This window comes from Hermetia illucens, chromosome 2, assembly GCF_905115235.1.
Source record: "Hermetia illucens chromosome 2, iHerIll2.2.curated.20191125, whole genome shotgun sequence".
NCBI lineage: Eukaryota > Metazoa > Arthropoda > Insecta > Diptera > Stratiomyidae > Hermetia > Hermetia illucens.
This window is the reverse complement of record NC_051850.1, coordinates 53,406,017-53,422,304: the sequence shown is the minus strand read 5'-3', so window position 1 is coordinate 53,422,304 and position 16,288 is coordinate 53,406,017. Positions and strand designations below refer to the sequence as shown.

The following is a 16,288-nucleotide window of genomic DNA, read 5'->3' as shown; positions in this document are numbered from 1 at the left end:
CAGGAACTATCCCCTGCTATGATTCCTCTCAGGTGGTCCATGGGTTCCATGTTATAGATTGTGAGGACCAGTTTTACAGGGATTTTCTCAGTTCATGCGTCACTAAGATCAGCGGCGCCTAACAGGGCGTAAAGATCATAGAGATCATCATCCCATACAACGAGATCGCCAGGGGATCGATCGCTCGCATCTGTTTGTCGAAAATCCGCATGAATAAGGACAAGCTCGTTCAATCCTTACAATTCTCATACACGAGTGGATGGTTATCACGGAGGAGAAATCCCAGGCGATCAGCCAAACTTTTCTGCTCCGTGTAAACGGAGAGTCCCTGGAAGTACTGGAAAAGGCAGATTAAAAAGTGCGGTTCGGAGTTAGGAACGCAGAGGACGACTACCTGGATCCAGTCGACGCCACCAACAAGCTGTTGGAAGAGATGAAGGTCGATGGTATGATGGGGACTGACGTACTCCCTACGCAAACACTACTGAGCGTAGCGCGAATAAATCTACAGCTAATATGCTGGTCTTCCTCTTAGAGGAAGACATCGACATCGTACTAATACAGGATCCCTGGCTACGAAGCAAATATTATAATTTATCCCCCAGTACAAGAGACAGACTTAGAGCATGTATTCTCGCCAGCAAGACTCTGCACAATTTTATGTTTCTGGACCTGGTTTCCAGCGACCTAGTCGTGGTCAAAGTGGAGCAGGCGGAAGCGGAAAATGTGTATATTTCCTCAGCATACATGACTCACGACCGATCGGCTCCGCCACAAGAACTGAAACATTTGACATCCACCACCGCAACAAAAAAGACCAACCTGTTGATAGGTTGCGGCGACAATGTAAGGTATACACTTTGGGGTAGCTCAGCAATCAACGAAAGAGGTGTTTCATTCTTTAATTTTATTATTAACACAAATAAATTGGTGTGTAACAAGGTTGCCCCTGTAGTAACCTAGTAAGTAATAGTAACCTTCTATGATATATTCCCAGCTCATAGAACTATAACGGTTAGAGGAGGTCCTTAATATCACCCTACTAACCGACAATAGGATTCTTAGGGTAGAGAACTGGAGATTGTCTGGCCAGAGATCTTTCTCGGATCACAGATGGATACTTTTCAATCTAGATCACGCCGCCGTCAAAGGTCAGAGCTCTGGAAAAGGTACTCGAAAACGCCTTTAAGGTCGCGTGCCCTGCTAAATACAGTACGAAGAGATTACCGCTGAAGGAAGCTGACCAATATTGGCTGTCATATAAGGGCTACCTGAAAAAATACAAATCGACTATCAAGACTGTCAAGCGATCCTGGTTGGCCCATTGTCAGACCATTGAAAGCATCCGCGAATCGAAGCTCAATAAGAACCTTTTTTAAAAAGTGGCAAGCTCCTGGGTGGAATCTTCTGGTGGAATTCTACAGCTGCTGGTTCAGTCGCACTTTCTCGTCAGCGAGGAGTGCGAGTCAGAGCTTTGCTTGGAGGGTATGCAGCCCCGTCGTGTGACGCTATCAAATCGTTAAGTACGAAGAATAAAATCGGCTGAATTATAAACAGCTTTCCTGCATTTAAATCCCCGGGCTCAGATGGCATAATGTTGAGATTTACTGGAGCTGCATCTCTTTGGGATACATCCCACAGCCTTGGAGATCCGCGAAGGGGTTTTTACCAATCAGCCTCATCTCTTTCGTGTTGAGGACCATAGAGCGCGTCCTAGACATTCACTTAAGGGCGATTATGGAGAGAATGCCGCCTACCTCAAAGGCAAATCCACAGAAGCCGCTCTCTACGAGGTAATTCGCACGGTTGAGCGATAACTACAGTATAATCAATATGCGCTAGCAGCTTTCCTGAGCATGGAGGGAGTATTCAACAACGTTAGTACCAACGTTATCAAGAAAGGCTTGACCAATATTGGATTGGAGGGGTACCTTACGCATTGGATAATATCCATGCTAAAAACTAGGATAATCCAGTCTGATCTGCGAGGTAGCCACTTGATCAAAGCTGTGAGCAAAGACATACTCCAGGTTGGCGCCATCTCTCGGGTGCTCTGGTTCATACTGATGGACTAAATTTTACGCATATTGGATATATTGGGGTGAAGGTGGTGGCGTATGTCGACGACTTGGTGATATTGATGTCAGGGATGTTTCTATCCATTATAAGTGACATCAGGAAAGGTATACCGGTGGATCGCAAGAGGCGGACTCGGCATAACCAAAACCACAAACAAGACAAGGGTACCCGGATTTCACCTTCCGCAGCTTAATGAACAAAGAAGACCGTCGGCGTGTCGCAAAACTATGACACCGTATTCTTCACTGACGGGTCACAGATGGTCTGTGAGAGTTTTCTTGGACACACAGTTTACCCGAGTCGTACGACCTCCCAGGATTCTCCAGACTAGTCCAAGCGGATGTATTAACGATACTGGAAACCTATCGATGGCTGGGGCATGATCTGAGACGCAAGCATAATATAGCTCATTGGACTGTCAGGCAAGCTGTCATTAAGGTTGGTGGAGCAGTGCAGAAATGCGCTGAACAGTCTGAGCAGCACGCTCAAAGTCGGCTTTCTTTAGGTTTGCGGTCATAGGAGTATAGAGGGGTATGAAGGGGTTGATGGACTGGCGGGCACAATCTGTGCCCAGCTGGCGACTGTCAAGGTCTGGAGTCTAATCGCACTATTAAGCAGTCGCGGAACTCAGATGGCGAAGGCTCGCCACCTATGGCAAGTCAAAGAGGATTCCCCCGCCTGTAACAAAACCCGAATGCGAGAGCTCTTGCAATTACAGCGGTCTGCACGTGGCACTGATCTCTAGGGAATCATGCTGCCAGACTCCGCATATCCTACAATTTCCATTGTCGAAGCTACGGAGAAGATAGAGAAACCCTGAGACTCTTCCTTTGGAATTGTCCAGCTCTAACTAGAGCCAGGCTACGGACACTAGGTAAACCATCCATTGAAGATCTCAGAGAGATTTCAAGCAGTAGGGTAGGAGAGCTGCTTGAATGCTGCGGGCTCGCTCGGAAGTTCTGAGCAAGCTGGACTCTTCTCTTTTGCTTTTACCACAGCACTCATGGTCTTAGGAGTTTGTGGCATCAAAATGGCGCACCACAGAGCTAATTGCGCTTCTTGGAATGGCTGATGACAGATTTGTGAATTTTGATCTAAGGGATTTAAAATTATGTATTGACAAAACTATTCTGCAAGATGGTTCCACTGCTGATGATAAAAAAAATTTCTGAAACGGTCCTGATACCTCTTCATTTTTTCTCTTTCAGTAATGTTAGGTTGGTCCATTTACTACGAGCTTATTAGATTATGCAGCGTTTCAGCAAAAGCATCACTTTTAAATCGAAATTTGTGCAGGAGCTTACCTTCATCGAAATCATGTCCCCCCCCCAATACTACGCAAACACAAATGAAACACAATAGCAATTATTGTAAGAATCCCCTCTAATTATTTTATTCACCCTCATTATCTAGAGGATCTAATCCTTTTTCTTAGGTAGGTCTTCCTTTTCTTCCACACTTGTTTTGTAGACTATCATAGATGAGAAAAGGTTGATTTTTGGTATGTGCGTACACTTCTCAATAATTGTATGGACATTCTGGGTCTAATCAAAATAAAATAATAGGATTCTTAGCGGCACCTTTCTATTTACTGTTTCACTGTTGTTTTTGATTGTGGAAAGCCCTGCGGGAGCAAACACGAATACCGCATAAGATGCTCAAGAAGAAAATGCACGACGGATCACACCTTCAACCAGTCTCTTTTGTCTCAGATTTTCAGGAGACGAAGCCTTTGAAGTTCCAATCCTTCGGTCATAAAATTGGCGGATGCCTCTCATTAGTGTGAGTTCTACCGGAGTATAAAGACCTTTTTAGGTGAACATTACAAGTTCAGAGCCAGATGGCAGAGAATTAGCGGTTTCTGCAAACAACAAACGAAAGTGTTGCAAGAGAAACTGGTTAATTGCCGGAGCGGTTGACTACCACTGAAAAAACAAGAGCTACTATACTATTCCTTGATCATTTCAGTACCTGACATGGATGGCATCTACTCAGCAATGCTAAAGGAGGGTATAGAGCATCTAGAGCAATTTCAAGGAAATATTTACTCACCAGGCCTTGCTGTGCGCTTCATACCTTCTTCTTGGCAGAAAGGTAAGGTAGCCTTCAAACCAAATCCAAAGAACATCTTTCCCGCTAAGAAGACTGGTTCCACGCAACATTTGCGAGGAGGCACTCGTTCAGCAATATATCGATCATCTTAAAAGACGTCCAAGAATGTAGGACAGGTTGGAGCTTTATATCTAGATTCAACACGATGGAACTGCTCTGGGTATCTGGTCAGCGTGGCGTATAGGGAAAACAATTCTTAGATTCCTATACTACATACACACACGCCTTTTTGCGCCGTTACCTACCTACATACAATGAACGTCTATAATGAAAACTCAATAAGTAGACTTTGCATAGAAGAGAACGAAACACCCCGAACACCATATTGAATTGCTCCGCGATTTTACATTGGAGATATACCACCAAGGGAATAACAACCACCGAAGAAGGGCTGAATCAAGTATACTTGGCAGCTTATCTCCTCGGCCTAGTGACTCGTATGGGACTTTCCAAGCAAATGAACTTTGGTAGAACATACGATAAGCCAACAGGCTGGCCCGACACAACCCAATCCTATTAAAAAACACTCTTTACACATTACTGAGTTCCTATACTGTAGGTGTATGTTATAACCATCACCTTTTTCTTTATTTTGAGATCGAAGGGTTACAGTTACAATAACACCTTCAGCGCATTTATAACACTTTTTCTAGTACTTTAGTGAAATATTTCAATGAGCAAAGCATAACAATAAAAAAATCCGCGTATGGACGCAAATAGGGTCAATAAAAAACAGGAGTAATACTTACTAAAACGGGTTAAATTAATATCGTCATAACTTACAAAAATTGCAATAAACTACTTGAGAATTTCACAGGACATCTTAATCTATGGCACCGGAACTTTTTGCACCTTAGCCAATTCGTTTTTAAACTTCTCAATAGTTTCTCGCGCCAATTTCAATTTATCCTTGAGCACAACAATTTCTGACTTGATTTTCCCCTTCACCTCTACAATGTTCTGTAGTGTTCTCACTTTTTTCTTCTCAACTGAAAAAAATCAAATTATTGCTTTCAACAATGAACATTTCTGCATAAATGAAACTTACAATCTGTGTCATGTTTCCAGGGTCCAGATGTTATTGGCTGGACATTCGTTAAGTAATGTTGCATGAGCTGTGTAGGTTCTTGGAAAACGATCTCTTCATATGCTTCGGATACAAGACCCTTCTTGCTGTCAGCTAAGGATAGTGAACTTTCAGGTTCCACAACAGGCGATTGGAAGAGTTTCAAGATATGATACAAAGTAACAGGACGTTCGATAGGATCATGGAAATATATCTTTATAACCACTTCGAATTCACCCCAGCCGGTTTCTGTCACTTCGTAGGGAGGTTTCGTGACGATCCGGTTTGGATTTGCGTAGCTTTCATGGAGTTTGAAGTGCACTTTTTTCACGTAAGCGGACATGTCCTCGTTGTAGTAAGGTTTTACGTAGACCGTCCATTGATGTGTGTGTCCATCTTCTTCACGTTTTTTTCCAAATGACCGAGCAATGTTGCCATAGACTATGGGTTTCACGATGGTCAGACCCTATCAAATCATTTAACATAAATAATAGTTTTATTTAAAAATGTATAATTTTGTGATGTTACTAGAATTTTCTAAATTAGAAAGGAAAGTTTAGACTTTTTCATACGGATGACCTACAGTGCAACAAGACTATACACAGGAGTTGAAACTGCCCAGGCAAGCTTTGAATTTTTATAGAATGGGGGTGCGATTCTCAGACAAGATCGCAGTTGGATTTTGTGCTTCGTCATTGGTATTGGTTCTCATTTGCATTTGTTATAGAAATTTTCAAACAAACAAATGATAACGGACTGCGGACTATTCAATTAGCAGGGTCACACGAAATGGTTGTTGGAAGGACCTGGTTTGCGCGGAAAGCGGTCCACAAACATACGTGGGCCTCTCCAGACGGGACCACTTTCAACCAAATTGACCACGTGTTGATCGAACGCCGCCACCTCTCAGCCTTGATGAATGTCAGAACATATAGGGGGGCCAATATAGACTCGGATCACTATCTCGTTGGCATGGTGCTCCGAGCTCGAATAATAATACCACCTAGAATCCCCTATGACAATCAGGTGAGAGTGAACACTGAAGCCATCCACAACACAACCCTCCGCGACACCTATAAGAGGGAAATGGATGCCGCAATAACCGCAGTCAACAGAGAACCTGGAGATGAAGCATCAACTAATGATCTTCACAATCACCTGAAGAACGTTATCATGGATACGGCCACAAATATACTTGGCCCCAACCGCAAAAGGAGTCGGAACGGCTGGTTTGACGATGAATGTAAGCTAGCAACGGAACGGAAGAATGCCGCATACCGAGTAATGTTGCATTCCCAAAGAACGTGGGCACGCGCAGAGACTTATCACGAACTCCGTCGAGCGGAGAAGCGACTTCACAGACGGAAAAAGGAAGCCTGGGAGAACCAACAAGTCTGTGAACTAGAAAAGTACAGGGAGCAACCGCACCAGGCGCGGAAGTTTTACCAACAAGTCCGCAGGATGAAGCCTTATACACCTCGATGCTCATCCTGCCGAGACAAAGAGGGAAATCTAATTTCCGACAGAATGGGCATATTAGAGCGATGGGTTGAGTACTTTGATGAGCTACTGAACAACCAGAACATCGGCGAGTTGGAGGTCCCGCCAACTGAAGACGACGGACAAATACTGCCACCACCAAGTTTAGGAGAAACAGTCCGTGCAATTCATCGGCTAAAAAATCATAAGTCGCCAGGAGCCGATGGAATTACAGCCGAATTGGTTAAATATGGAGGCAACCAGTTACACCAAGTGGTTCATCAACTTGTGCTCAAGATATGGGGCAGCGAATCAATGCCTGACGATTGCCAACGAGGCATAATCTGTCTCATACATAAAAAGGGAGATATCACACAGTGCAGTAATTATAGAGGTATCACGTTGCTGAGTACCATCTATAAGATATTCTCCACTATCTTGCTAGGCCGGATAGCCCCATACGCTCAGAACATCATTGGCCCATACCAAAGAGGCTTCACTCCAGGCAAATCAGCAACAGATCAGATTTTCTCTCTGCGGCAGGCGATGGAAAAACTGTTGGAATATGGACAACAGTTGCACCATCTGTTCATCGACTTTAAAGCCGCCTATGATAGCATAGCCAGGGTAAAACTGTACACGGCCATGAGAGAATTCGGTATCCCGACGAAATTAATAAGACTGACTAGGCTGACCCTGACCAATGTGTGAGGCCAGATAAAAGCAGCAGGATCACTCTCAAGACCATCCGACATCAACAACGGTCTACGACAAGGGGATGCGCTATCATGCGTCCTCTTTAAAGTGATCCGTGATGCTGAGGTGGATGCAAGAGGTACGATCCTCTTCAAGTCCACCCAACTACTGGCCTATGCTGACGATATCGACATCATGGGAAGAACCACCCGAGACGTACAAACGGTCTTCATCCAGATCGAGCAGGCGGCGCGAGATCTTGGGCTGCACATCAATGACGGCAAGACAAAATATATGGTGGCAACGTCAGCACCGAAGACGAATCAACCAACAACATTAAACCGCACTGGTCAAACACAAACACGAACAAGAATAAGGATAGGAGAATACAACTTTGAGACCGTTGACAATTTCTCCTATCTAGGGTCGAAAATCACAACCGATAACAACTACGATGATGAAATTCGCGCACGGTTGTTGTCAGCCAACAGAGCCTATTTCAGCTTACAAAGACTGTTCCGCTCGAAACGTCTCACCATAGGGTCAAAGCTCTTACTGTACAAGACTATGATCTTGCCAGTCCTCATGTATTCCTCGGAAACTTGGGTTCTTAGCAAGAAAAATTGCGAACTCTTGGCCGCGTTCGAGAGAAGAATCCTCCGAAGAATTTTTCGCCCCCTACATGAGGATGGACGATTCCGTAGCCTACACAATAACGAAATCTATGAGCGATACCATGACCGTCCGGTTGTGGATAAAATCCGGCTCAATAGGTTAAGGTGGGCGGGTCACTTAATCCGTATGGATGAAGATGATCCCACCCGGAAAGTCTATAAGGGCAATATCTATGGTAGGAAAAGAAGACGAGGCAGACCCTGCCTAAGATGGAGCGATGGCGTGGGCCAGGACGCCAGACAGCTTTTAGGGATATCGAATTGGTGGACCTCGACGCAAAACCGGGATGTCTGGAGTTCCTTATTAAGGCAGGCCTAGACCGGATACCGGTTGTTGCGCCGTTGATGATGATGATGATAGAAATTTTCCAGCTTGGTGCCAAAATCAGTAGTAGAAGGCGACGATTCGAAAAATATCGTAATGGTTCTTTATCCATTTTCTATTGGTTGGTTGGTTATATGGACCCTACACAGAGAAGTGCTATAGCAACACGACACACAATAGCTTTTGTGATTTTGACTCGGTATCAAATCTGATGATTCAGTTTTTGTCCAGGTTCTTCTTTCGAGGTTCTCCTCCTGTTTGCCCAAATATGAAGCCCAGAGCGTTAACTAACAAAACACCGTAGCCTACATAACGACGAAATCTATGCGCGATACCATGATCGTCAGGTTGTGGATAAAATCCGGCTCAATAGGTTACGGTGGGCGGGTCACTTTATCTGTATGGGTGAGGATGATCCAGCCCGGAAAGTCTATAAGGGCAATATCGATGGTAGAAAAAGAAAACAAGGCAGATCGCGTAGGTCAGGACGCCAGACAGCTTCTAGGGATATCGAATTGATGGACCTTGGCGCAAAACCGGGATATCTGGAGTTCCTTATTAAGGCAGGCCTAGACCGGATACCGGTTGTTGCGCCGTTGATGATAATGATGAGCTAATCATGCAATATCCATCATCCAAACAAGTCAATAGTTCCACGACTAATGTGAATGTAAGGGTTATCTTGTTGGAATGCAACGTAAATTCGATAAAAAATATGAAGGTACGACTTGGGACTCTCTGGAAGGACTTCTAGTCATATAAGATGCTGATGCCTACATTCTGAGCCATACAGTAACTTCTAACCAATTATACCATTTTTGTCTGACACGTGCAATATCTGGTACGATCCGCTACAAATAGATATAGACATTGAGAACAACAATTTTTCGTGCCTTTTAATATTAAGTGAATGCCGAAACTTCCATTCTCTATCTGGGCATTGTTATGGAAAACCCTCAGACTTCCAAAGCGCCTTTTATAATAAAGTTAGTTACATTTTTTCTTCGCTATGTGTCTTTTGTTGACTCCTCTGTGGAGTTTCAAGCATTTAAACAGTCCTTCTGTATTTGTTATTGCTTCACGCCACTTTATTATTTGTGTGCCTGTGTCGATGTAACACAAATTGTTTTTTGGGGTAGCTAACTGAGTTAGTTCTTAAGTCAAATCTCGTCTTCTTGCTTTCACTGGATGGATACAATATTTGCCTGACGTCATCCGAAATAGGCTTTGTTCCTATCACCTCCTTCGAATGTGATCCTAACATCCTATTTCAGCACATCCTTTCGCCACCGCATCATTATTCCTTTTACAGATCCACATTGCTCACCATCTTCGTTCGTAAAATATAATAAGAATTACTTAATTATGCTAAATCCTACCTGAACTCTCTTGGTGACAGCTCCCGACAGGTCGACTCGATGCCGAAAAAGACGCCTTCTGTCAACTACTCAACATAAAGACTGGTAATATGTCAGTCGTCATTGCGGATAATCTTAATGGTCATGTTGACGAAAAGGCAGACGCCAAGTGGACCATGGGGGAAAATTCCTTAGAGCCCTTAATGTGCTTGGCGAGCGTATTTCTGATTCTACCGACAATCACGAGACTAATACATGATCCATTAAATAGTTGTCTCATCTTCTCACATTTTATAGTGGAAACAGTAAAACGCAAATCTATTATACTTATTCTCATAAGACGTCGCCATTTTCCCATCAACACTGACTGAAGGCTTTGGAATGACGATGGGCAAATGAAGGTCCATGAAGGGAAATGTTTCTATCATAAGTTTCCCGTCGACAAAATACTGGCCATTTGTCAAACCTATAATATTGCAAACTAGGAAACAAACGATCGGTTTTACCCGAACAACCCACTATAAATACCTTTACGATGTACTGGACACTCGAGGCGGTGGAAGAGAGCTTTATTAGAGAAAAGCTGGGACCAAACAGTCTGGCTCAGTGAGCTTTTCAATTGTCCATTCAGTCTGAAAGACACTATTACTGTTAGTAATAGCGACCTGCCCAAAAATGACGGATGTAAGTATCTGAGATCAATGCTATTAGCCAATGATGATGTTGCAATGCTTTGTGAAATTACATTACATACAAATTACATTTATGCATCACCGCAACTTGAATGAAGTGGTCTTCCACAAATGGCGTAATTTGTTAACGACGCATCAACGAACAATTTCAATTCAAAATTAATCGCAGCGTTGACGGTCATGTCGTTCTCGATGGTTCCGAATGCTGGCCGACTAACAATGACACTGAACGGAGTCTCACAGTAATGGAGACAAAGATGCTGCATTGGACCAGTGGCGCAGCTTGCCATGATTATATTCGAAATGAGAACATCCGCGGATATCCATTGTGGGAAAATCGCAAGAGAGGCGTTTTCGACCGTATAGACATGCAATTCGCGCTAACTCACTTGATAAAATTGATCGGGACATCGAAGTACATGGAAAACAACCAAAAAAAAAATCGATCGAAATAATAATTGCTTGATAAGTTAGATGGTAATCAACCCTATAATTGAGGAAAACAGCACAATTGATTCAGACGTGCCGACCGCACTATTAAACGCCTTACTTGCCCAAAGTCATCTCTTTGTTATAGCTCTTAAAGAACACACATCATGGCATTGCGTAATGCACAATATTCGCACGTTCTACTTGTTTTCTTCTCTTCTACCAAATTCGTCCTTCAATAATTTCATTTTTCCACAGTTTTTATTCTTGAAATCATATTGATTTCGTTTCTATTATTTGATCCCTTCTGGTAACTTACTTCCGTTTGCAATATATCTTTTAATTTTGTGTTACAGGTTTTCCACCATTTGGATTATAACATTCACTTTCGGAAATGAATATTAGCGCTAAATTCATCGACTTCATAACTTAACGAATCATCATTTTCCGGTCAGTAAGCAGATTTTATGGAGCTGCTAAGTTGCTGGCCGTTTTCCACATTTTATTGTGACCTCTAGTCTATAAGAGTATGTTCTTCTTAGAGTAATTAACGTGCCTCTTCACATTGCCCATTTTCCGGTTTATCTATTCTCGAATACTCAACGCCTCCAGTTTTGTAGTGTTCTGCCAGGTATACTCATGGGATGTAGAGATTCTGCACTTTGCCCTTCAGCTTTTGGAGTAACTTCCTGCTGTCTGGTGGCTTTTTGCTGTATCACATCGCACTATTCTGTCCTTTCATTATAGCGTCAGGAAGCTTTCCTCCTTTTCTTTACATCTGCATTTTTCCTCCTTCTGCCAGGTGGCTATTTTCTCGTTTTGTTTCGTTATAATCTCGAAACTCCTTTCTGGTATTTCAGCTTTCCCTACAATTTTCTTCTGTCATTTTAGAGCCCTTCAAATGGTATCTTCCTGCTAATTTAGTATACGCAATTTACTTGTCTCTTCACAGTTAACGTTATCCTTCTGGTGTTTTGTAGCTCGTTGCATCATTCTTCAATGCCGCTTTGTGCTTCCTTCCAGTCATTATGATACTTCCGTATTACTGATTTTTGGATACATTGACATTTCACCCTACCATTCTACAGTTTTCTCCTGCCTCTCCAAAGCTAGTACCGTAGGATCGAGGTGATCCAAATATATTCCATTTATTCGACTGGAGAATCAGCAATTTGCGAATGACATGTCATGGACAATAACTCATATATGCTAGGCCAAGCAGAATAAACTGCGTTAGCTCGGCACCCGTGCGTAAAAGCAGGAATAAATATTGAAATTGAGAAAACTAAATGCCTAAGTATTCATACAAAAACCAATTCACGGTAAGCCCCCCTGCACTTCCTTAGTGAACCTCAACCGGGAGGGACGGAGCAAAGATGATATACCTTTTTTTTTTTGATCTTCAGACCGCGTTGGAGGAGTTTAACAGAGCATTAAGTGGTCGCGATTTTGTTAAGAAGAAAGAAGAAATGCTCTCACTTACGCAATTACCAACTATTGCGAATGTAGAAGAATCGTGGAACCAAGTTAAAGACACAATTCACAAAGCGGCTTATGCAACCTTCGGGGACACCAAGTTAGGTAAGCGAGACACTTGGATGATCTTCAAGTTGCGCGAAAAAAAACACCTCTACCGCAATTTTTTCGATGATAAAATCCAGGCCAATCGCCCAGAATGCCACTCGGAAAGGAAAGAAATCGATAGCTTCCACCCGAGTGGTCCATTACAAAGATCTTTATGATAAATTGGCCCCTCGGGATGGGAAGAGACATCTGTATTGACTTGTCGAAACCCGATACCAACGCATCATGTGTGCGAACACTTCTGTTGCGTTAATGACAAGAGCGCGACGGATAGATGGCGAGAATATTTCGAGCAGATTTCAACTGAAGAATTAGTTCATCTTCAACTTCCATGAGCATTAGTGACATTTCGAGCAATTCCACCTGTCAATACCACTGGTGCTCAGAGGTGGCGGTGAGGAAGATGGGGCGGCAACCCTATCGGCCAAACCAAAACCAAGTGGTCGAGGAGAACCTCCATAGTGGTGGCACCGGGAGACGCTGTAATTACTTTGGTTTGCCGGCCGTGATTCAGTAGGCTAATGCTCCAAAGACCTAATTAGGGCGATCAGACCCGAGTCTGCACGGGGACTCACCTGAAGTGGCAAATTGGTCATGAAACCTTACCAGGGGTATACTGGTACCATGGGAACCGGGAAAGCCCCTGGACTCACATACTTCGGGTGAACTCCTGTTGTATGTGAGGACAGCTCGGTTATTTGCGGTTGGCCCCCCTAGTGGGAGTTTCATGGTGGTTGTGGTTATGCTCAAGCGAGAAGAGACCTTCGGGCCTCGACGTGGTGTTGCGTATCAACACGGGTGCCGTACTCCATAGTTCGGTAGAGATTTAGGTAATTCTTGCATCCACCAGTATGAATGCTAAGCCATGCACTTGGTATAGACTGGTACCGTTGTTGCTTGTCTCAGCGGGGCTCTGATTGTGGTCACAAAATCAATCCGTGTCTGAAGAGGACCGTAGGATTAAGTCTCACGACAGGTGCCTACGTAAAACACTATGGGCTTCACTGTCAGTACCACTGGTGCTCTGAGGTGGCGGGGAGGAAGACGGGGCGGCAACCCTGTCGGCTGAACCAAAACCAAGTGGCCGAGGAGAACCTCCACGTGGTGGCACCGGGAACCGCTGTATCGCATTGGCTTGCCGGCCGTGATGCAGTAGGCGAATGCTCCAAGGCCTAGCAAAGGCGATCAGACCCGAGTCTGCACGGGAATCATCTGAAGTGGCTTCGGTCACGAAACCTTACCAGGGGTATACTGGTACCATGGGAACCGAGGTAGCCCCTGGACTCTTATACTTCAGGAGAATTCCTGTCGTATCTGAGTACAGCTCGGTTGGTTGCGGTTGGCCCCAATGTGGAAGTTTCATGGGGGCTGTGGTTGTGTTCAAGCGAGAAGAGACCTTCGGGCCTCGACGTGGTGTTGCGTATCAACACGGGTGCCGTACTCCATAGTTCGGTAAAGATTTAGGTGATGCTCGCATCCACCAGTATGAATGCTAAGTCATGCACTCTGTATAGACTGTTGCCGTTGTAGCTTGTCCCAACGAGGCTCTGATTGTGGTCACAAAATCAATCCGTGTCTTAAGAAGACCGTGGGATTAAGTCCCCGAGAGAGATACCCACGTGAAACCATAGAGAGGTAACTGTCAGCGCCACTCGCGTACTCGAGGAGGGCGATCAGAAATGGCTCTTGTCACGAACCCTCACCGGAGGTTATCTGGTACCATGGGAACCGGGATGGTCCTCTGAGAGCATATGCTCCAAGAGAATTCCTGGAGGATGTGCTCTCGGCTCGGCTATTTGCAGTTATCGCGCTTGTGGGAGTTTCATGGTGGTTGTGGTTATGGAGGACAGAGCTCCTTTGAGCTCAAGCGTGGAGTTACGCTGTACAACTCGGATGCCGTACAACATAGTTGCGGCAGAGGTGTTAGATATACCTTTCATCCACTGCTATGAATTCTGAAGTTGCACAAAGTATAAACCAGTACCGCTGTGCCAGTCATGGCAGTGCTCTGATTGTGGTCTCCAAATCAATCCGTGTCAGAATAAAACCGTGGGATTATGCCTACACGGCAGGTTAAACCCCCAGGACCTTCATGTCGGCACCAAGTTGAGGAAAAAATAAAACGAATGAAATCGGGGAGAGCAACAGGACTTAACGACACCGCATCTGAGTTCTAGAAAGCGAGAAGTTGGGACCCAACAGTATAGCTCAGTGACCATCTGACTGGCTAGAAAGTTCCACAGTTCCAACATGGAAAAACAAAGGTAGTCCAGGAGAATGTTGAAATTACCGTCCGTTCAAATAATCAAGCAAATTTGCCAACTCCGGAACTACTGACGCAATACACGCTACGCGGTTACTAGTGGAGAAACACCATGAGAAGCATTACATTACATTTCTGGATGTGGAGAAAACATTTGATCTGGCGCCACACAACCTCATTTGGTATGATCTATGACAACACCCAGTGCCAGAAGAACTCTTTCGAAAAGTAAAGTGCGAAGTGTGGCGATTGTATCAAAAGCACTTTGTGTTTCGGTCGGTGTTCGACAAGAAAACGTCCTCTCACCACTCGTCTTTGTGCCCAGAATGGTCACACACGGAACATCCTACATACCGCTTTATGCAGATGATGTTTTCCTGTCGTTGCATAGCAAAGCTGATCCCGAGCAACTTGTTCAAAAATGGAATGATCGCCTCATATAACACGGTCTCAAATTGAATCTGAACAGAACTGAATTTTTGACGACCGATCCTCATGACACAGGCACTATCACTGTCAATGGCAGTGACCTCTCGAGAAATTAGCGATTTAAATATCTCGGATCAATACTCTCAGCCAATGAAGAACTGTGTTATAAAATTGCTTCACGCTTAAGTGCAAGCTGGATGAAGTGGGGCGACTCAAATCTAAAATTTACCGCAATGTCGTCCACCCTGCCGCCCTCTGTGCTTCTGAGTGTTGACCGACTATACAAGACAATGAACAGTGTCTCGCGGTAATGGAAACGAAGATCTTACATTGAACTAGTGGCGAAACATGTCTTGATCACATTCGAAATGAGGACATTCGCGATCGATACGGGGTTGCAAGAGGCGTCTTCGATAGTATGCTCATGTAATACCTGCTATTGACAATTCGCTTAGCAACTAAAAGGCCGGCCGAAATGAAGATCTAACAGATTCGAATAGTCAAAATAGAAACCGGCAAATAAACGCTATCCAAGCCGAAAAATGTTCTGACAACGGTGGGAAAGGTACGTATAACAAAAAGAACAAAAAGTATTCTTTGCTGGCTTTACCTATTAGTTTAGGTATATTCGAAATTTCTGGACTTTTCTCCATTTACATAGACGAAGCGAAGGATGAGGCCGGTTTTCACACAAAACTTTGGCGCCTGCTAGCATCTTCTCAATAAATAGCAAATTTATAACTAGAATGAATCGAATCCTTTTTCATTACCTTTACTCTACCTCCAGAATCGGGTCCGAAGTCCGTAGGAATGTTTAAACTACTCATTTCGCTGTTCAGCCGAATAAACCAAAACCACCAAACCACAGAATTACTGAAACTCAGTTGACATTCTGACCGGTTGTTTACAAACGTTGACAGTTGTTTGTGGATAATGTAGTGTCGCAGGTAATTCCAGTGAATTCTACATCGAAATCGAGTACTAAATGGTTCGAGGCTTGGTCAGTTGATACAAAGGTCGTATTCCACGAAACATAGATTAGTTGAGGGACAAACCCAGGGAGGATGTCTTTGTTTCAATAAGACGTTCTGGTCGTTTTGTT

The 16,288-nt window shown here is 44.0% G+C and overlaps 1 protein-coding gene across 1 annotated transcript; it reads right to left on the bottom strand.

Moving 5' to 3' along the window:
* Positions 1-4,736: 4,736 nt before the first annotated feature.
* Positions 4,737-16,086, bottom strand: LOC119648550 (YEATS domain-containing protein 4). The gene is made up of 3 exons (XM_038050320.1): positions 15,957-16,086; positions 5,240-5,723; positions 4,737-5,180 (listed from the first exon to the last, which is right to left on the bottom strand). The coding sequence occupies exons 1-3, from the start codon at positions 16,011-16,013 to the stop codon at positions 5,020-5,022; spliced, it is 702 nt and encodes a 233-aa protein (XP_037906248.1). The 5' UTR covers positions 16,014-16,086; the 3' UTR covers positions 4,737-5,019.
* Between the last annotated feature and the right edge of the window lie 202 nt (positions 16,087-16,288).